Raw genomic sequence first — 12,844 nt, 5'->3', positions numbered from 1 at the left:
TTTCCTTTATATAACAGTCTTTATTCAGTCACAAACTAATTTTTAGCCATCTGATTTGAACAAATTCTCTCCTCCCAAGGCACTTGATTGAGGGCACAGCATTGTAGCATATAATTCATTATCATCATTATTATTTTCCACAACATTTAATACCCTGTTTCTTTCTCCAGGTAGAATATTACCCAACAGAAATCCCCAGAAGGAGCCACAGCACATTCATAACAAAGACAGAAAACTGTCTCCGTGTTTGCTTTCCTATAGGAAAGTTCAACTAATACAAAGTCAGATCGAATCAGCCCTGAAAGGAAACAGGACAGTCAGCCCCTGGTGGCCATGACCTTTAACACCTCCAGGAAACGAGGGGAGAAAAGAACCAAACATCAGCTTCTTACCAAACTTCTACGTAACTTTAAATTACTCCTTTAAGCCACTATTTCTTTAGAACACATTCTTCTGCCGTGGAGGCTTTGAACTTGGGGCTGATTCCTCAGGGCGGGCCCTGGGCAAGCAGTGGCACCTGTGAAATGGGAAGAGATCTGGGAACAGCGGCCCCTCCGAGACTCCTGGTGGGCGTGTCCAGGCGGCTTTCTGATTGACAATCTTGGCTCAATTCAGAAGAGAAAAGGGAAGAGAGACATCCCAGGGGAAAGGTGCAGCCTACTTCAGGGCAAGGCTGGCTTTTGGTCCCTTCAAGTGTTCACAGTTGGCCCTCCTGGCTCGCACAGTTTTCGGTACCTGAAAAACAGCCTCCCGACCTTGCTCCTCCGTGGTCTCCGAGTGCAGTTATTGTGTTCGAAACAGTCATGTCCCAAGTCAAAGGATTTGGGGCTTCCCCAGGAACAACTCTATGTGGTATGTTCTGGTTTGATGAGCCTATGACAGGTCTCAGCAGTCACCTGCTAACGTCTGGAGCAGATGTCCGGGTCCCAGCGTCCACATGTCAGGGGCTGGAAATCATACTAGGAAAGCAGCCCAGACGGACTGTTGCTGCAACTCTGGCCCATTCACCACTCAAACGTCCTATAAAATATTAAAACAGGTTAACTGGACGTGGCGGATTTAGCGGTACGAAAGGCTTTATAAAATACTCCCTGAACTTTTATTTAAAAAAAAAAAAAGATGCATGTAAACATCGCCTCCAAGTCACAGAAGAACCCTGGAACCTTGTCATCTCATCTTCCAATGTTTTGCAGTTTTCCGTTTCCAGCTTTCCTTGGGGATATCAGTCTGTTTTTTTCCTATTAACAGAGTTCTGAGGCTGCCTTTGAATATGAGCTTGTGGTCTGATTGGCAGGAACAGTATTACCAGGAGACTGAGGATGTGTAAATAAAAGTACATGGACCTAGGAATAAAAACACACAAAAGTTATATTTCAAACAAGGACACGAATGGGAAACGTCACAGGAACGGGATTGCATCATCTGCAGGGTGAAGACGAGGCACTGCTTTCGGAGGAGGGGGCATGTTTTAACTCAGGCTCGTTTGGTCCACCCCACAGATACTCCCTTTGGTGGAGAGAGGGACAGGGATGGACTGAAACTACAAAACCAGGCAGAGCAAAGCAAGCAGCCCATCTGTGAATAGGCCTGCGTACGATGTCTTGTCAATGAAATAAGACACCGAGAATGAACCCCACAAAAGCCAGAACTCAAAGTATACGGATGCACAGGACCAAATTCAAACTCTATACTATTACGTTCCCCACACACAAAGGCAACGGACACTTTAGCCAACGTGCTCTACTCAAGGACACAGAGTTCTTCTCGGGTGTATTAGGAGCCAGAAGAATCCAAACTTTGAAAATTTACTCCATGACTCTGAAAATAACTTTCATCCAAACGTATAAGAAGCAGGTTTTGCTTCTGATGTTTGTGGACTTTTATTGCATAAGTGTGGTATTCAGCACACTGGGTACAATGTAGACTATAAGTAATGGGCATATCAATAAAAGAAAGAAATTAGAAACAGGTTACATTTGTACAACTGTTCTATTTCCACTCGGAAAAGTCAGACTTATACTTCCTCCAATGCTTTTTGAAGAGCAAAGGAAAATAATGTTAAAAAGGGAGGAAAATCCCACAGTTGATCTATGTATCATTCCTCAGCTGTCAGGCGTATTAGAATCAGGTAACTTGAGTATCCCCTGAACTTCCCGACCATTTAGCAAGAGGAATGTCTCCCTGAAAATGTCTACAGAATAGTCAAGAGCTCTCATGGAAGCAAACGAATCTTCATTTATTCTTTTAATAAGGTTGTACTGTTGAGAATGCACCGACGCATTAAGCTAGGGTCTACAAAAAGGCAAAGGCGCTGCCACTTCTCTTGGGAGTGGAAAACAAGACAAGTACAGGAGTAACAGGAATGTGTTTTTTATGTTCAACAAACTCCTATTGTTGCTATTATTATTGCTCTTATATTCTACCAACCACTATACAAATATTGTGGTAGGGTGGATAATGCCCCTTTAAAGATATCCACACACTAATCCTCGGAATCTGTGAACGTATTGCCTTATATGGCATAAGGGACTTGCAGATGGATCAAGTTCAGGATCTTAAAATTTGTAAAAGACGAATTAATGTGTGAGGATTTGCTTTACAAAATGGTTTCCTAATAAAGGTTCTGCTACGGGTTGAATATTCGTGTCCCTACAAAATTCATTGTGAAGCCCTAACCCCCAATGTGATAATATTGGGAGGAGTGGCCTTGGAGAAGTAATTTGATTTAAATGAGGCCATTACAACAAGGTCCCATCAGGAGCCTAGTGTCCTTATATGAAGAGAAAGAAACCAGAGTACTCGCAAGATCTTTCTTTCTCTCTCTTTGTCTCTTCCTCACTCTCTCTCTGTTCTTTCTTGCTGTCTCTCCTCTCTTCCTGCCTCTCATCCTCTCTCTCTCTCTGCCTTATGAGGACACAGTGAGAAGGCAGCCTTCTGCAAGCCAGGAAGAGAGCTCTCCCCAACTGTGAGAAATAAATGTCTGTTGTTTAGGGCATCTACTCTACAGTATTTAGTCACAGCAGCCCAGCTGACTAAAAGAGGTTCTCTCATAATACAGTATTCCCCATCTCCTTATCTCCTTACCCATGTTCAACAGAGGTCTGAAATACTGAATGGAAAATTTCAGAAATAAATAATTCATAAGTTTTAAACTGCACACCGTTCTGCGCAGTGCAATGAAATCTTGTACTATCCCACCTAGGATGTGATGGCACACCCCTCCGTCCAGTGTCTCCACACCTGTTATAGCCCCTCCGTTATCAGGTCGACTGTTGTGTGAACATAAACATCTCAGTGCTTACGTTCAAGTGACCCTTATTATACTTAGCGATGGCCCCAAAGCACAAGAGTAGTGATTCTGACAATGCAGCTATGCCTACGAAAAGATGTAAAGTGCTTCCTCTAAGTGAAAAATTATGTATGCAAAGGGGAAGAAATAGAATACACAGGGTTCGGTGCTATCTGCAGTTTCAGGCATCCACTTGGGGTCTTGGAATATATCCCTTGTAGATAAAGGGGGACCACTGTACATACAAGCGTTCGCTTGGGTGTAATTTACAAGTTAAAGAAAAAAATTAGACTAAGGAATTTAAAGCTGAGATTTGAAGTCACTATAGAATGGAAACTGACTAGACAGAAAAATGAAACACATCTGAAATTTAAGGTTAAGCAGTGAAGGACATACTGAGACAAGGATATGCATACAACTGTGGCTCACTGCTGAAATTAGCCCCAAGGGAGGAAAAGATCCGGGATGCAACCAGCCCCTCCTCCGCTAAAAGACCACGGAGGTTTAATTTCTTTTACAAGATTTAGTGATTCTCTTAAGAGATTCTGAAAACACTTTTTGGAGAGACAATCTATAATAGTTGTTGGTAATATATGGCTGCTTCAATTCCAATTAATTAAAAAGAGATAAAATTGACATTTCATTTTCGGTTTCAAATGCTCAGTGGCCACATGTGCTGGTGGTCAATGTATTGGACAGCATTTCTGTCACCATAGACACATCTATTAAACATAGCTGCTCCGGATAAGGAATTTAAGTTATATATACAGGCATACCTCAGAGGCACTATGGGGTCAGTTTGGACCACAGTGAATATTTCAATAAAGTGAGTCACACAATGTTTTTTTGCCCACTGCATTTAAAAGTTATATTTACAATTGTAGTCTATTAAGTATTACCTTAATTTAAATATACTTTATTACTAAAAAATGCTAACCATCCTCTGAGCCTTCAACAAGTCATTATCTTTTTGCTGGTGGAGGGTCTTACCTTCAATTTACACAATAGGCAATATCTGAGAAGCACAATAAAATGAGGTATGCCTGTGTAAGTGGCTTTGAGAACAAGATAAAACATTAGGTTGAAGCGTCTGAAATTGATAAAGTTAACAGAAATGTCAACTTCACCCTAAACAAAGGAGTTTTTGTTTTAATCGTTTAGACTGGTTTCAGAAAGAAGTGGGAATCTACTTAGGAGTCATCTGGATTGATGATTATTTGACTCTTACCCTAGAGCCCTGCCTAAGTGTAGGAATTAGCAGACTTTCATTGGTTAAGTGCATGTCATCCCAAATAAATCACCATTAGTGTGATCCCCCAAGCAGTAATTTTCTTCCAAAATAACGTGTCCTACAGAAATGTTTAGTAACTGTACTATTCATCTTGCTGTTAAAGGAACTCAGGTCTAGCACTCATTTGCTGTGTGAGTTTTGTTAAATTACTCACCCTCTCTGAGACTCCACTTCCTCATATGACAAATAGGGATACTGACAACTTCCCTTCTCTTCTCAGCTCAACACCCTCTACCTGGGATTGAGTCTGTGTTCTGCAAACCCTCGGGTTTCTCGAGTCTTCAGTGCACAGAGCTTCCTCCCAAGGGGGCTTGTCTCTGCTGTTGCCTATGTTTAGAGCAAATCCACAGTGTTCCACCTCACCCACCACCCTCACCCACACTGTGCCTGCTTCACTCCTACGATGCAGCTTTCAAGACTTAGCTCAAATGCCACTTCCTCCTAAAAGCCACCCTTGAGGCTCAGTCTGAGTCAGATTCCTGTTACTGTTCTCTGAAATCTTTGTACCATTCACTCATTGTGATATTAGTGTATATTTATAAACTTGTCAATTACCACCTGTCTCTTCCAACAAGCTATCCCCTCCATGAGAGCAGGAAGGAGTTCTACATTTTGCTCACCATTTGAGTCCCAGCTTCTAGAACAGTGCCCAGCACACTGTAGGTATTAAATAGCATTGAGTTGAATACAGGCATTTCTACTATAATATGATACATATATTCCTGAAAAATCTCACATTCAGCAGTATTCTGTGCTAAAATCACCTGGGCTTATGGGGGGACACCATATGAGAAGCAGACAACTCAAAATTTATGAGACTTTGTAACCAGAACAAATAGCACCTAAGCCAGCAAGCTGGACAGCCCAGGTAGATGCTCAATGGAGCTGCAGGCTGCTCAGGTGGGGGAATAAAACATAGGAGGCAATGAAGGCAAATGCTGGCTGGAGGGCATTGGAACCAGGGGAAGGGAAATGGAGCTGTGAGCCTGTGGGCTGCCCCAGGTGGAACACGGGGGAGGGGAAGCCAGCTGAGAGCCAGGATGGTGGGGGGTGCCTCTTGGAGAGGAAGCCCAGGGAAGAGGTGCTCAATTTCAGGTGTCTTAAATAAAGCTTAGTGCCCCCTACCTCTGTAGGGCTGAAATAAGGGCTCCCCCTCCCCTAGAGATTTCATTCTTTTCCTACTATACTGGTATCTTATCTAGAAAAATGTGTATATTAGTAAAACCCAACTCAACTTCCAGGTTACACTCCTCTGACCTAATGAGGACTTAGGAACAGTTTTATTGATGAGTGTTGTATAGTTTCCTCTACCTGAAAAAAATCATCCTGTGACACCCACACTGGGTAGTATCTCTGATCATTTCTGACCAGTGAATCAACCACAGAAAATACCCAACTTACAAATAAGGTACGTTTGCATTGCTTATTTCTAAGTCACTTTTCTGACCATAGCTATGCTCCAAAGCTACTCTACAAAAGCCTGTGAAAACCATTACATAAATACAAGTTACCATTTACTGAAAACAAACTATATGCCAGGCACCCACGAGTCCTTCCCACATCTGCCTAGTTCAGTCCTAACAAAGGTGCCCTGAGGTGGATTCTATTCTTAGCCTCATTTTACAGTTGAGAAAATAAAAGGCGAAAGAGGTTAGAAACTTGCTAGAGGTCACACAACCACGATTGTGGAAGTAGTGGAGAAATGCAACTAATTCAACATAAGAACGAAACTAGGAGAGTGAGCAAGAAGAGGTTTGAACAACCTCTTCCCCAAAGGCCTCTTGTCTCTGGTGTGAACCTTCCCCTCCATCCTAAATTCCACCTACTCCCCTCCACGTGTACCACGTGCCACATAGGTCCCATGTGCATCCAACAGAACTGCCGTCTCCCAGGACACAGCCTCCTGCAGACCACTCAGATCAGCCGCTCCCAGCATGGGCAGCGCCCCCGCACCTGCCACTTGTCTTGCTCTCAGAATGGCCCACAGTCTCCAACACAGCCTCGCCCCAGGAAAAAGAGGCTAAGGCAGCAGCTTCATCCTCTGAGTAACTCAGGTCCATCCCTTCAAAATCCACTACCATAAGCAGCCCTTAATTGTGTTATGAATGGCTGAAGAACTTGCGTCAGCTTTGCTAATGTACTGTTGTTTGTGAGTTGGGATTTCTAGAATGACCATGTCCACTCAAATCTTTCTATGGCCTTTTTTAGGAACTGAAGCCATATTTAGAAATTGTTAGTACTGGTTGATTCAATTGACTGAGTCCTGTGTCAAACACAGAGAAAACACGTTTACTGAACAGCGACTGAGAACGCGGGAACTTACCTGTATAAACTGATGGTGGGTTCAACTGCCAACATGACAAAGGGCGCCACTGTGTAGGAGACGGCCAGCTGCGTGGCAGCCCAGGTAGCCACGTCATAAGCAACCTTGAGGACTTTTGAAGAAAGGAAGTAATGTCTACAGTTGTTCCTCACCTGCCAGGCAAAGGGGAAGGTAAAAAATAAAACACAACTTCTACTCTGCGCAAGCAGGTACACCTTAGGAACGTAAGGTCTCGAAAACACCAACCGTCTGAATTCTATTTTCAACTAAAAATAGCATCGTGGTATTTACAATTATTTAAAGAACTAAGCAAAAGCAATTTTTTCTTTTTTAACATCTCTCAGAGAAAAGCACTATTTAAAAAGTTGGCACATATCCTTCCAGACTTATTCTATTCATATATACTCACTTTATATTTTCAATGGCATCAATATAATCTTTCGCTCTAGCTGGATCGACTCAGTGGATACAGCATCGGCCTCAGGACTGAAGGGTCCCAGGTTCAATTCCAGTCAAGGGCATATGCCTGGGTTTCGGACTTGATCCCCAGTGGAGGGGGGTGGGGGTGGGGCGTGCAGGAAGCAGCCAATCAATGATTCTCTCTCATCATTGATGTTTCTCTCTCTCTCTCTCTCTCTCTCTCTCTCTCTCTCTCTCTCTCCCTCCCTCCCTCCCTCCCTCCCTCTCCCTTCCTCTCTGAAATCAATAAAAATATATTTAAAAAAAATAATCTTTTGTCTGCTTTTCTTATAAAGATTTTTAAATTGATTGTTATAGAGAGGAAGGAAGAGAGAGAATCATCGACAGGCTGCCTCCTGCACACCCCCTACCAGGAATCAAGCCTGCAACCCGGGCATGTGCCCTAACCGGGAGTCAAACTGCTGATCTTTTGGTGCCAGGGTCGATGCTCAACCAACGGAGCCACAGCGGCCAGTACTTAATAGGTCATGATGTGGTGTTTTTTTTCTTTCATATCAGTAAGTATTAATCCCCAATACAATTATAAGTTAATAATGGAAAAGTGAGCTTGGGTCCCACCCCCTGCTGTAGTGAACAATTCTGTGATGCGACAAATCTCTGCAGTGTTTCCTAATTATTTCCTTTGAATAACAGTAATAAAGTAACATTAGCATTAATGATAAGAGCAGCTCCCATTTACTGAGTGCTTACTGCATGCCAAGCTTGTGTTAATGCTTACCCGTATGATTCTCCCGGCAAGCCTATCATGTGAGCATCATTATAACCTTTTGACAGACAGGGAAACTAAGAAATTCTTTGAAATGGACAATGCTGGGTCAAAAGATATACTCATGTGGAGGTCTTCTGACACATGTGACTAGATTTGCTCCAGAAAGACACCTAATCTCCAGATCCGAGAAGCAAAGGCAGAACTGAAACCAAGGCTGGCTTATCGGTAGGTCAGCCCCAAAGCAGGGTGGCTGGTGAGTGGACTCCTCTCCTCATTCTGGGTTCCTCCGGACAGAAGCCAGAGGTCCATCCATGGTGGGGGCAGGGTGGGCAAGCATGTAGGAGATTATATTCCCGAGTCTAAGACACTTCATACCTATTTGATTATATTCTCTGTTTGGGGGACAAAAAAAGGGGGGGAATACTCTTCTATGAACCCTCTCTGCTCCAACCCCACCTTACTAATTTGTACAAAATGTTTCCAGGCCACCCCCCAAAAAAAGTTTTACATCAATCAATGCTTTTATGCCAGTTGAGATCAATTAAACCAAAGACACTTTAAGAAATAATACTCTGAATAAATTAACAAACAAAACTCTATCCTTTGTTTCTTAGTTTGTCCTGCTCTCTGTTTTCAATGTTCTTTTATAATCCAAGTGTAGGTATATAAGTTGGAGAAAAGAAAATGCCTTCCCTAGTTTCTATGCACAAATATGTACAATATATATTTAATTTTTAAAGTGTGCTAATCAGCATGAATGGTAATCAGTTATCCATACTGTTTACACATATATCCCAACAAACCTTCATCTAACTAAAAATTCCATTGGGAGAGGGGGGACCTCTTGTTTTTGCTCACTACAGTAGCTTAGCACCTAGAACACTGAAGTAGGGCTCCTAAAATATTCATAGAATAGATACATTAAAGAATAAGTGAATAGCTTATACAGTTCAACAAATGTCATTTAAAGCTGTCGGCACATGAACAAGAAAGGCCACAATCATTATCATAGGCTGAAATAAAATCAAATATAAAACTCGGTATCTGATAATTAGAGCATATTGAATTGCAGTTACTTATTTCATATTCATCTCATTCTTTGAGGGAAGGCTTATTTTTATTTCTTTATTATTCTGCTCTACTGCCAGCAAAATGTAGGAACTGTCTAGGACAGTGATGGCGAACCTTTTGAGCTCGGCGTGTCAGCATTTTGAAAAACCCTAACTTAACTCTGGTGCCGTGTCACATATAGAAATTTTTTGATATTTGCAACCATAGTAAAACAAAGACTTACATTTTTGATATTTATTTTATATATTTAAATGCCATTTAACAAAGAAAAATCAACCAAAAAAATGAGTTCGCGTGTCACCTCTGACACGCGTGTCATAGGTTCGCCATCATTGGTCTAGGACAAACTTCCCAAAAAACCTAGAGAACCAAATTTATAAAATCCAAAGGATTTTACACAAACTAATTCAATTGGATCAGCCATGAGAGTTTGGAGCAATCTCCAACAGAACACAGTTCCTGTGGCTGTGATTTTACTGGCTGCTCACAGACTGAATTATTTCTGGGCTTAGGATAATGAAATGAGAAATGAAGTGAAGTATAAGTAAAATGAAGTGTTACAAAGCCTACATTAATTAATAATCATTGTCACCTGTGAATAGTAGATTGTATATGTTCACAGCCTTTAATGATTAAAAATGTTTTCATCTCTTAAGTTACTAAACGGTGCTCCTAAAATTCCTTTTCTTTTGCAAACACACTCTGTAAATAATGTGAAAATAAAATGATAAACCATTTGATGACCACAACCTCCTAGATACTGAAGTATTTCTCTAATGGAAAGACTTCTGTTTGATTTTTTTCAAAACATCACTCCTACCCTCTCATCCCCCGACTCCTAGTAGGACTAAATGACAACAAACATACAGGCATTACATTCCTAAGGAAAAGACCCCACAACCAAAGCAAGCTTACCGTCCTGGCTGCTACTGTGACGAGGATTCCAGTTAAGAAGGTGAAATAGTACCCAGGGTAGACACCATGCCACAGGGCGGACAGGATGAAGGTGAACACTGTGGGGTACCAGGGGACACGCTCGTAGCACACTCTGTGAAGAGAGGCAGGCACGACCAGCCACAGGTCAAACAAACCAGAAACCTCCAGCTACACTGGCATCTTTTCAAATCAGACTGACAGAAATCATTTGCTCCATTCCTGATGATCTGCCTGCCTAACCCTATTCAGGGATTTGCAATGCAGTCTAAGCAGCCTGAACTCGAGTTTTCTTGAACACTATCAGGTAGACAATTCACATGAACTTTTAACCTCCAAAGAAGTAAATGATCTGACCCCATTATTCTATCCTATATAATAAAAGGGTAATATGCAAGTAGACCAAATGGCAGAACCAATCAAAGCATAATATGCTAATGATATGCTAAGGATGCTCAACCACTCGCTATGACAGGCACTGACCAGCAGGGGGCAGACAGTCAACTGGTCAACCAGTCGCTATGCTGTGCACTGACCAGCAGGGGGCAGACAGTCAACCAGTCGATCAGTCGCTATGACATGCACTGACCACCAGGAGGCAGATGCTCTGACCGCTAGGTTAGCTTGCTGCTGGGGTCCGGCCGATCAGGACTGAGTGAGATGGCCCGGACATGCCCTGGGAGCCCTCCTGTGATCCCTCCTTGGCCTGATCATGCACCGGTAGGGTCCCTCAGCCTGGCTGTGCCCTCTCGCAATCCAGAACCCCTTAGGGGATGTCGGAGAGCCAGTTTCAGCCCGATCCCACAGGCCACTCCCCTTGGGAGGGCATTAGACACAGGGCTCATGGCTGGAGAGCCTCTCCCAATCGGGACTGATTGCACGTGAGCCCGCGGCAAGCACAGTGGGGTCGGGATGAGCAGGAGCGGCAGGTAGGAGCTGCAGGTGGCGTTGGACTATGGGTTTTGGCCCAATCCCTGCAGGCCACCCAGAGCAGTGATGGCGAACCTTTTGAGCTCAGCGTGTCAGCATTTTGAAAAACCCTAACTTAACTCTGGTGCCATGTCACATATAGAAATTTTTTGATATTTGCAACCATAGTAAGACAAAGACTTATATTTTTGATATTTATTTTATACATTTAAATGCCATTTAACAAAGAAAAATCAACCAAAAACATGTCATAGGTTCTCTATCACTGACCCAGAGGGACCCCCACCTTAGTGCACTGGGCCTATTGATCAAGACGCCGTCACAGTAACAACCGATCAGTAGGCTAGGTGCACAGCAGGCGCGGGTGGGCAAGGACTTGCAGCGCGTGCGCCGGGGGTCCTGAGGCACGCAGAGGTCCACAGGCCTCCGCCGTGGCCCGCTGGGGGCAGGGCTGAGGCAGGGGTCTCCGTGAGCCTGCACCGGGGTCCGCAGGCCTCTGCCGAGGCCTGGCCAGGGGGTCCGCAGGCCTCCCCCAGCTCTGGCCTGCCTCTTTGGGGCAATCCATCAAGAAGCCCCGGATGGGTGGGCAGGGCCTACCTCTTCGGGGTGATGGATCGCAGGGATCCCGCACTGTGACAGGGCACAGGCCAGGCTGGGGGACCCCGCCCCAAGTGCACGAATTTCGTGCAGCGGGCCACTAGTATCTAATAAAAATCCAAGTGGTCAGGCTCTGGTCAGCCACTGCCACCAATGATCTAATCTACCAGGAATAATTATGGATAAATAAGTGCCATTGGCACTAAATACCTTGGAATCAGGATATGGTTCTTTAGAAGCGGATATCCTCATTTAGTGTAAATTAATTTACCTTTTCAGCCTAGCCCCTGTGCCATAACCAGCTCTGCAACCTTTTTCACCTCATTTGGGAATGACTCCAGCCCAAAATCAAAGTGTCAGTTGTAGGGCCTTTCAGTTCTCACTGTGCCCACTGGATTTCAATCCATGAAGCTGCCTTTAAGAGTGATAGTGTGTGGATTGAGAAATTGTCAGCAAAACACCCTGGAGAGCGTTGGCGTCTTTGTTGATTATTAACACAAAGTAGCAGGGGACTTTCTCCCAAGCTCAGTCTGAGAACTGCCAATGCACTGAAAGGAGCCCTCCAAGGTTTAATAAATGAGAGGACCCAAATGGAACATAAAATAGAAACTCAAACAGCTAACCCCAATCCTGCACTATATAGATTGTCAAAGGTAACTGATTTAAACCCAAACTAAGGATATGGCTCCCTCTTCATGGAAAAACAATGCATTTGGGGAGAAAAACAGGACTGGGACCCCATTTGTATAATGTTTCTTTTTAAAATGAGGAATAGTTTGCATAGGTACTTGTTTCTTACCCTCTTTATCTTTTTTATAAATCAAATCATTTTCTTTTTTTTTCATTTTTTATGTGCATACATATATGTTCAGTCATCTTAAAACAAACTCCTAATGGAGACTAAAACTCTTGGTACATTGGGATTACTCAATATTCAAAAATTATTTGCAAAATTAATAGCAATAATATAAAGGATAAATTTCCAAAAATTGCATGTTCAGATCAATTTTCAGACAACACTGTGGGAGCTTACTTTGGGGGAATTACTATACATTGTCACTTGTTTTACCCAGTTTTCACCTAAGAAAAATGCTACTTACCAACAGCAGAATCTACAGCTTCGCATTTCTATACTCTCCCTGCACTTATATGATAGGAATATTCACTAGCTAGAGTTTCAAGGATAGCATATTACCCCGGATAACATATTATCAGTTCCAT

At 43.1% G+C, this 12,844-nt stretch overlaps 1 protein-coding gene across 3 annotated transcripts in view; it reads right to left on the bottom strand.

Moving 5' to 3' along the window:
- MBOAT1 (membrane bound O-acyltransferase domain containing 1) overlaps positions 1 to 12,844 on the bottom strand; it is a 105,204-nt gene continuing 92,360 nt past the window's right edge. For 2 of the 3 annotated variants that reach the window (XM_006093749.3, XM_014460030.2), the window contains 3 exons: positions 10,079 to 10,211; positions 6,904 to 7,055; positions 1 to 1,343 (listed from right to left, as the gene is read on the bottom strand). In XM_006093749.3, the coding sequence (XP_006093811.1) occupies positions 1,223 to 1,343; positions 6,904 to 7,055; positions 10,079 to 10,211 (406 nt within the window). In that variant the 3' untranslated portion in view covers positions 1 to 1,222. The remainder of the gene's footprint in view (positions 1,344 to 6,903; positions 7,056 to 10,078; positions 10,212 to 12,844) is intronic. The other variant, XM_014460029.2, reaches the window with a different exon arrangement.

This window comes from Myotis lucifugus, unplaced genomic scaffold, assembly GCF_000147115.1.
Source record: "Myotis lucifugus unplaced genomic scaffold, Myoluc2.0 scaffold_122, whole genome shotgun sequence".
In the NCBI taxonomy this organism is placed as follows: domain Eukaryota; kingdom Metazoa; phylum Chordata; class Mammalia; order Chiroptera; family Vespertilionidae; genus Myotis; species Myotis lucifugus.
This window is presented reverse-complemented; position numbering and strand designations above follow the sequence as displayed.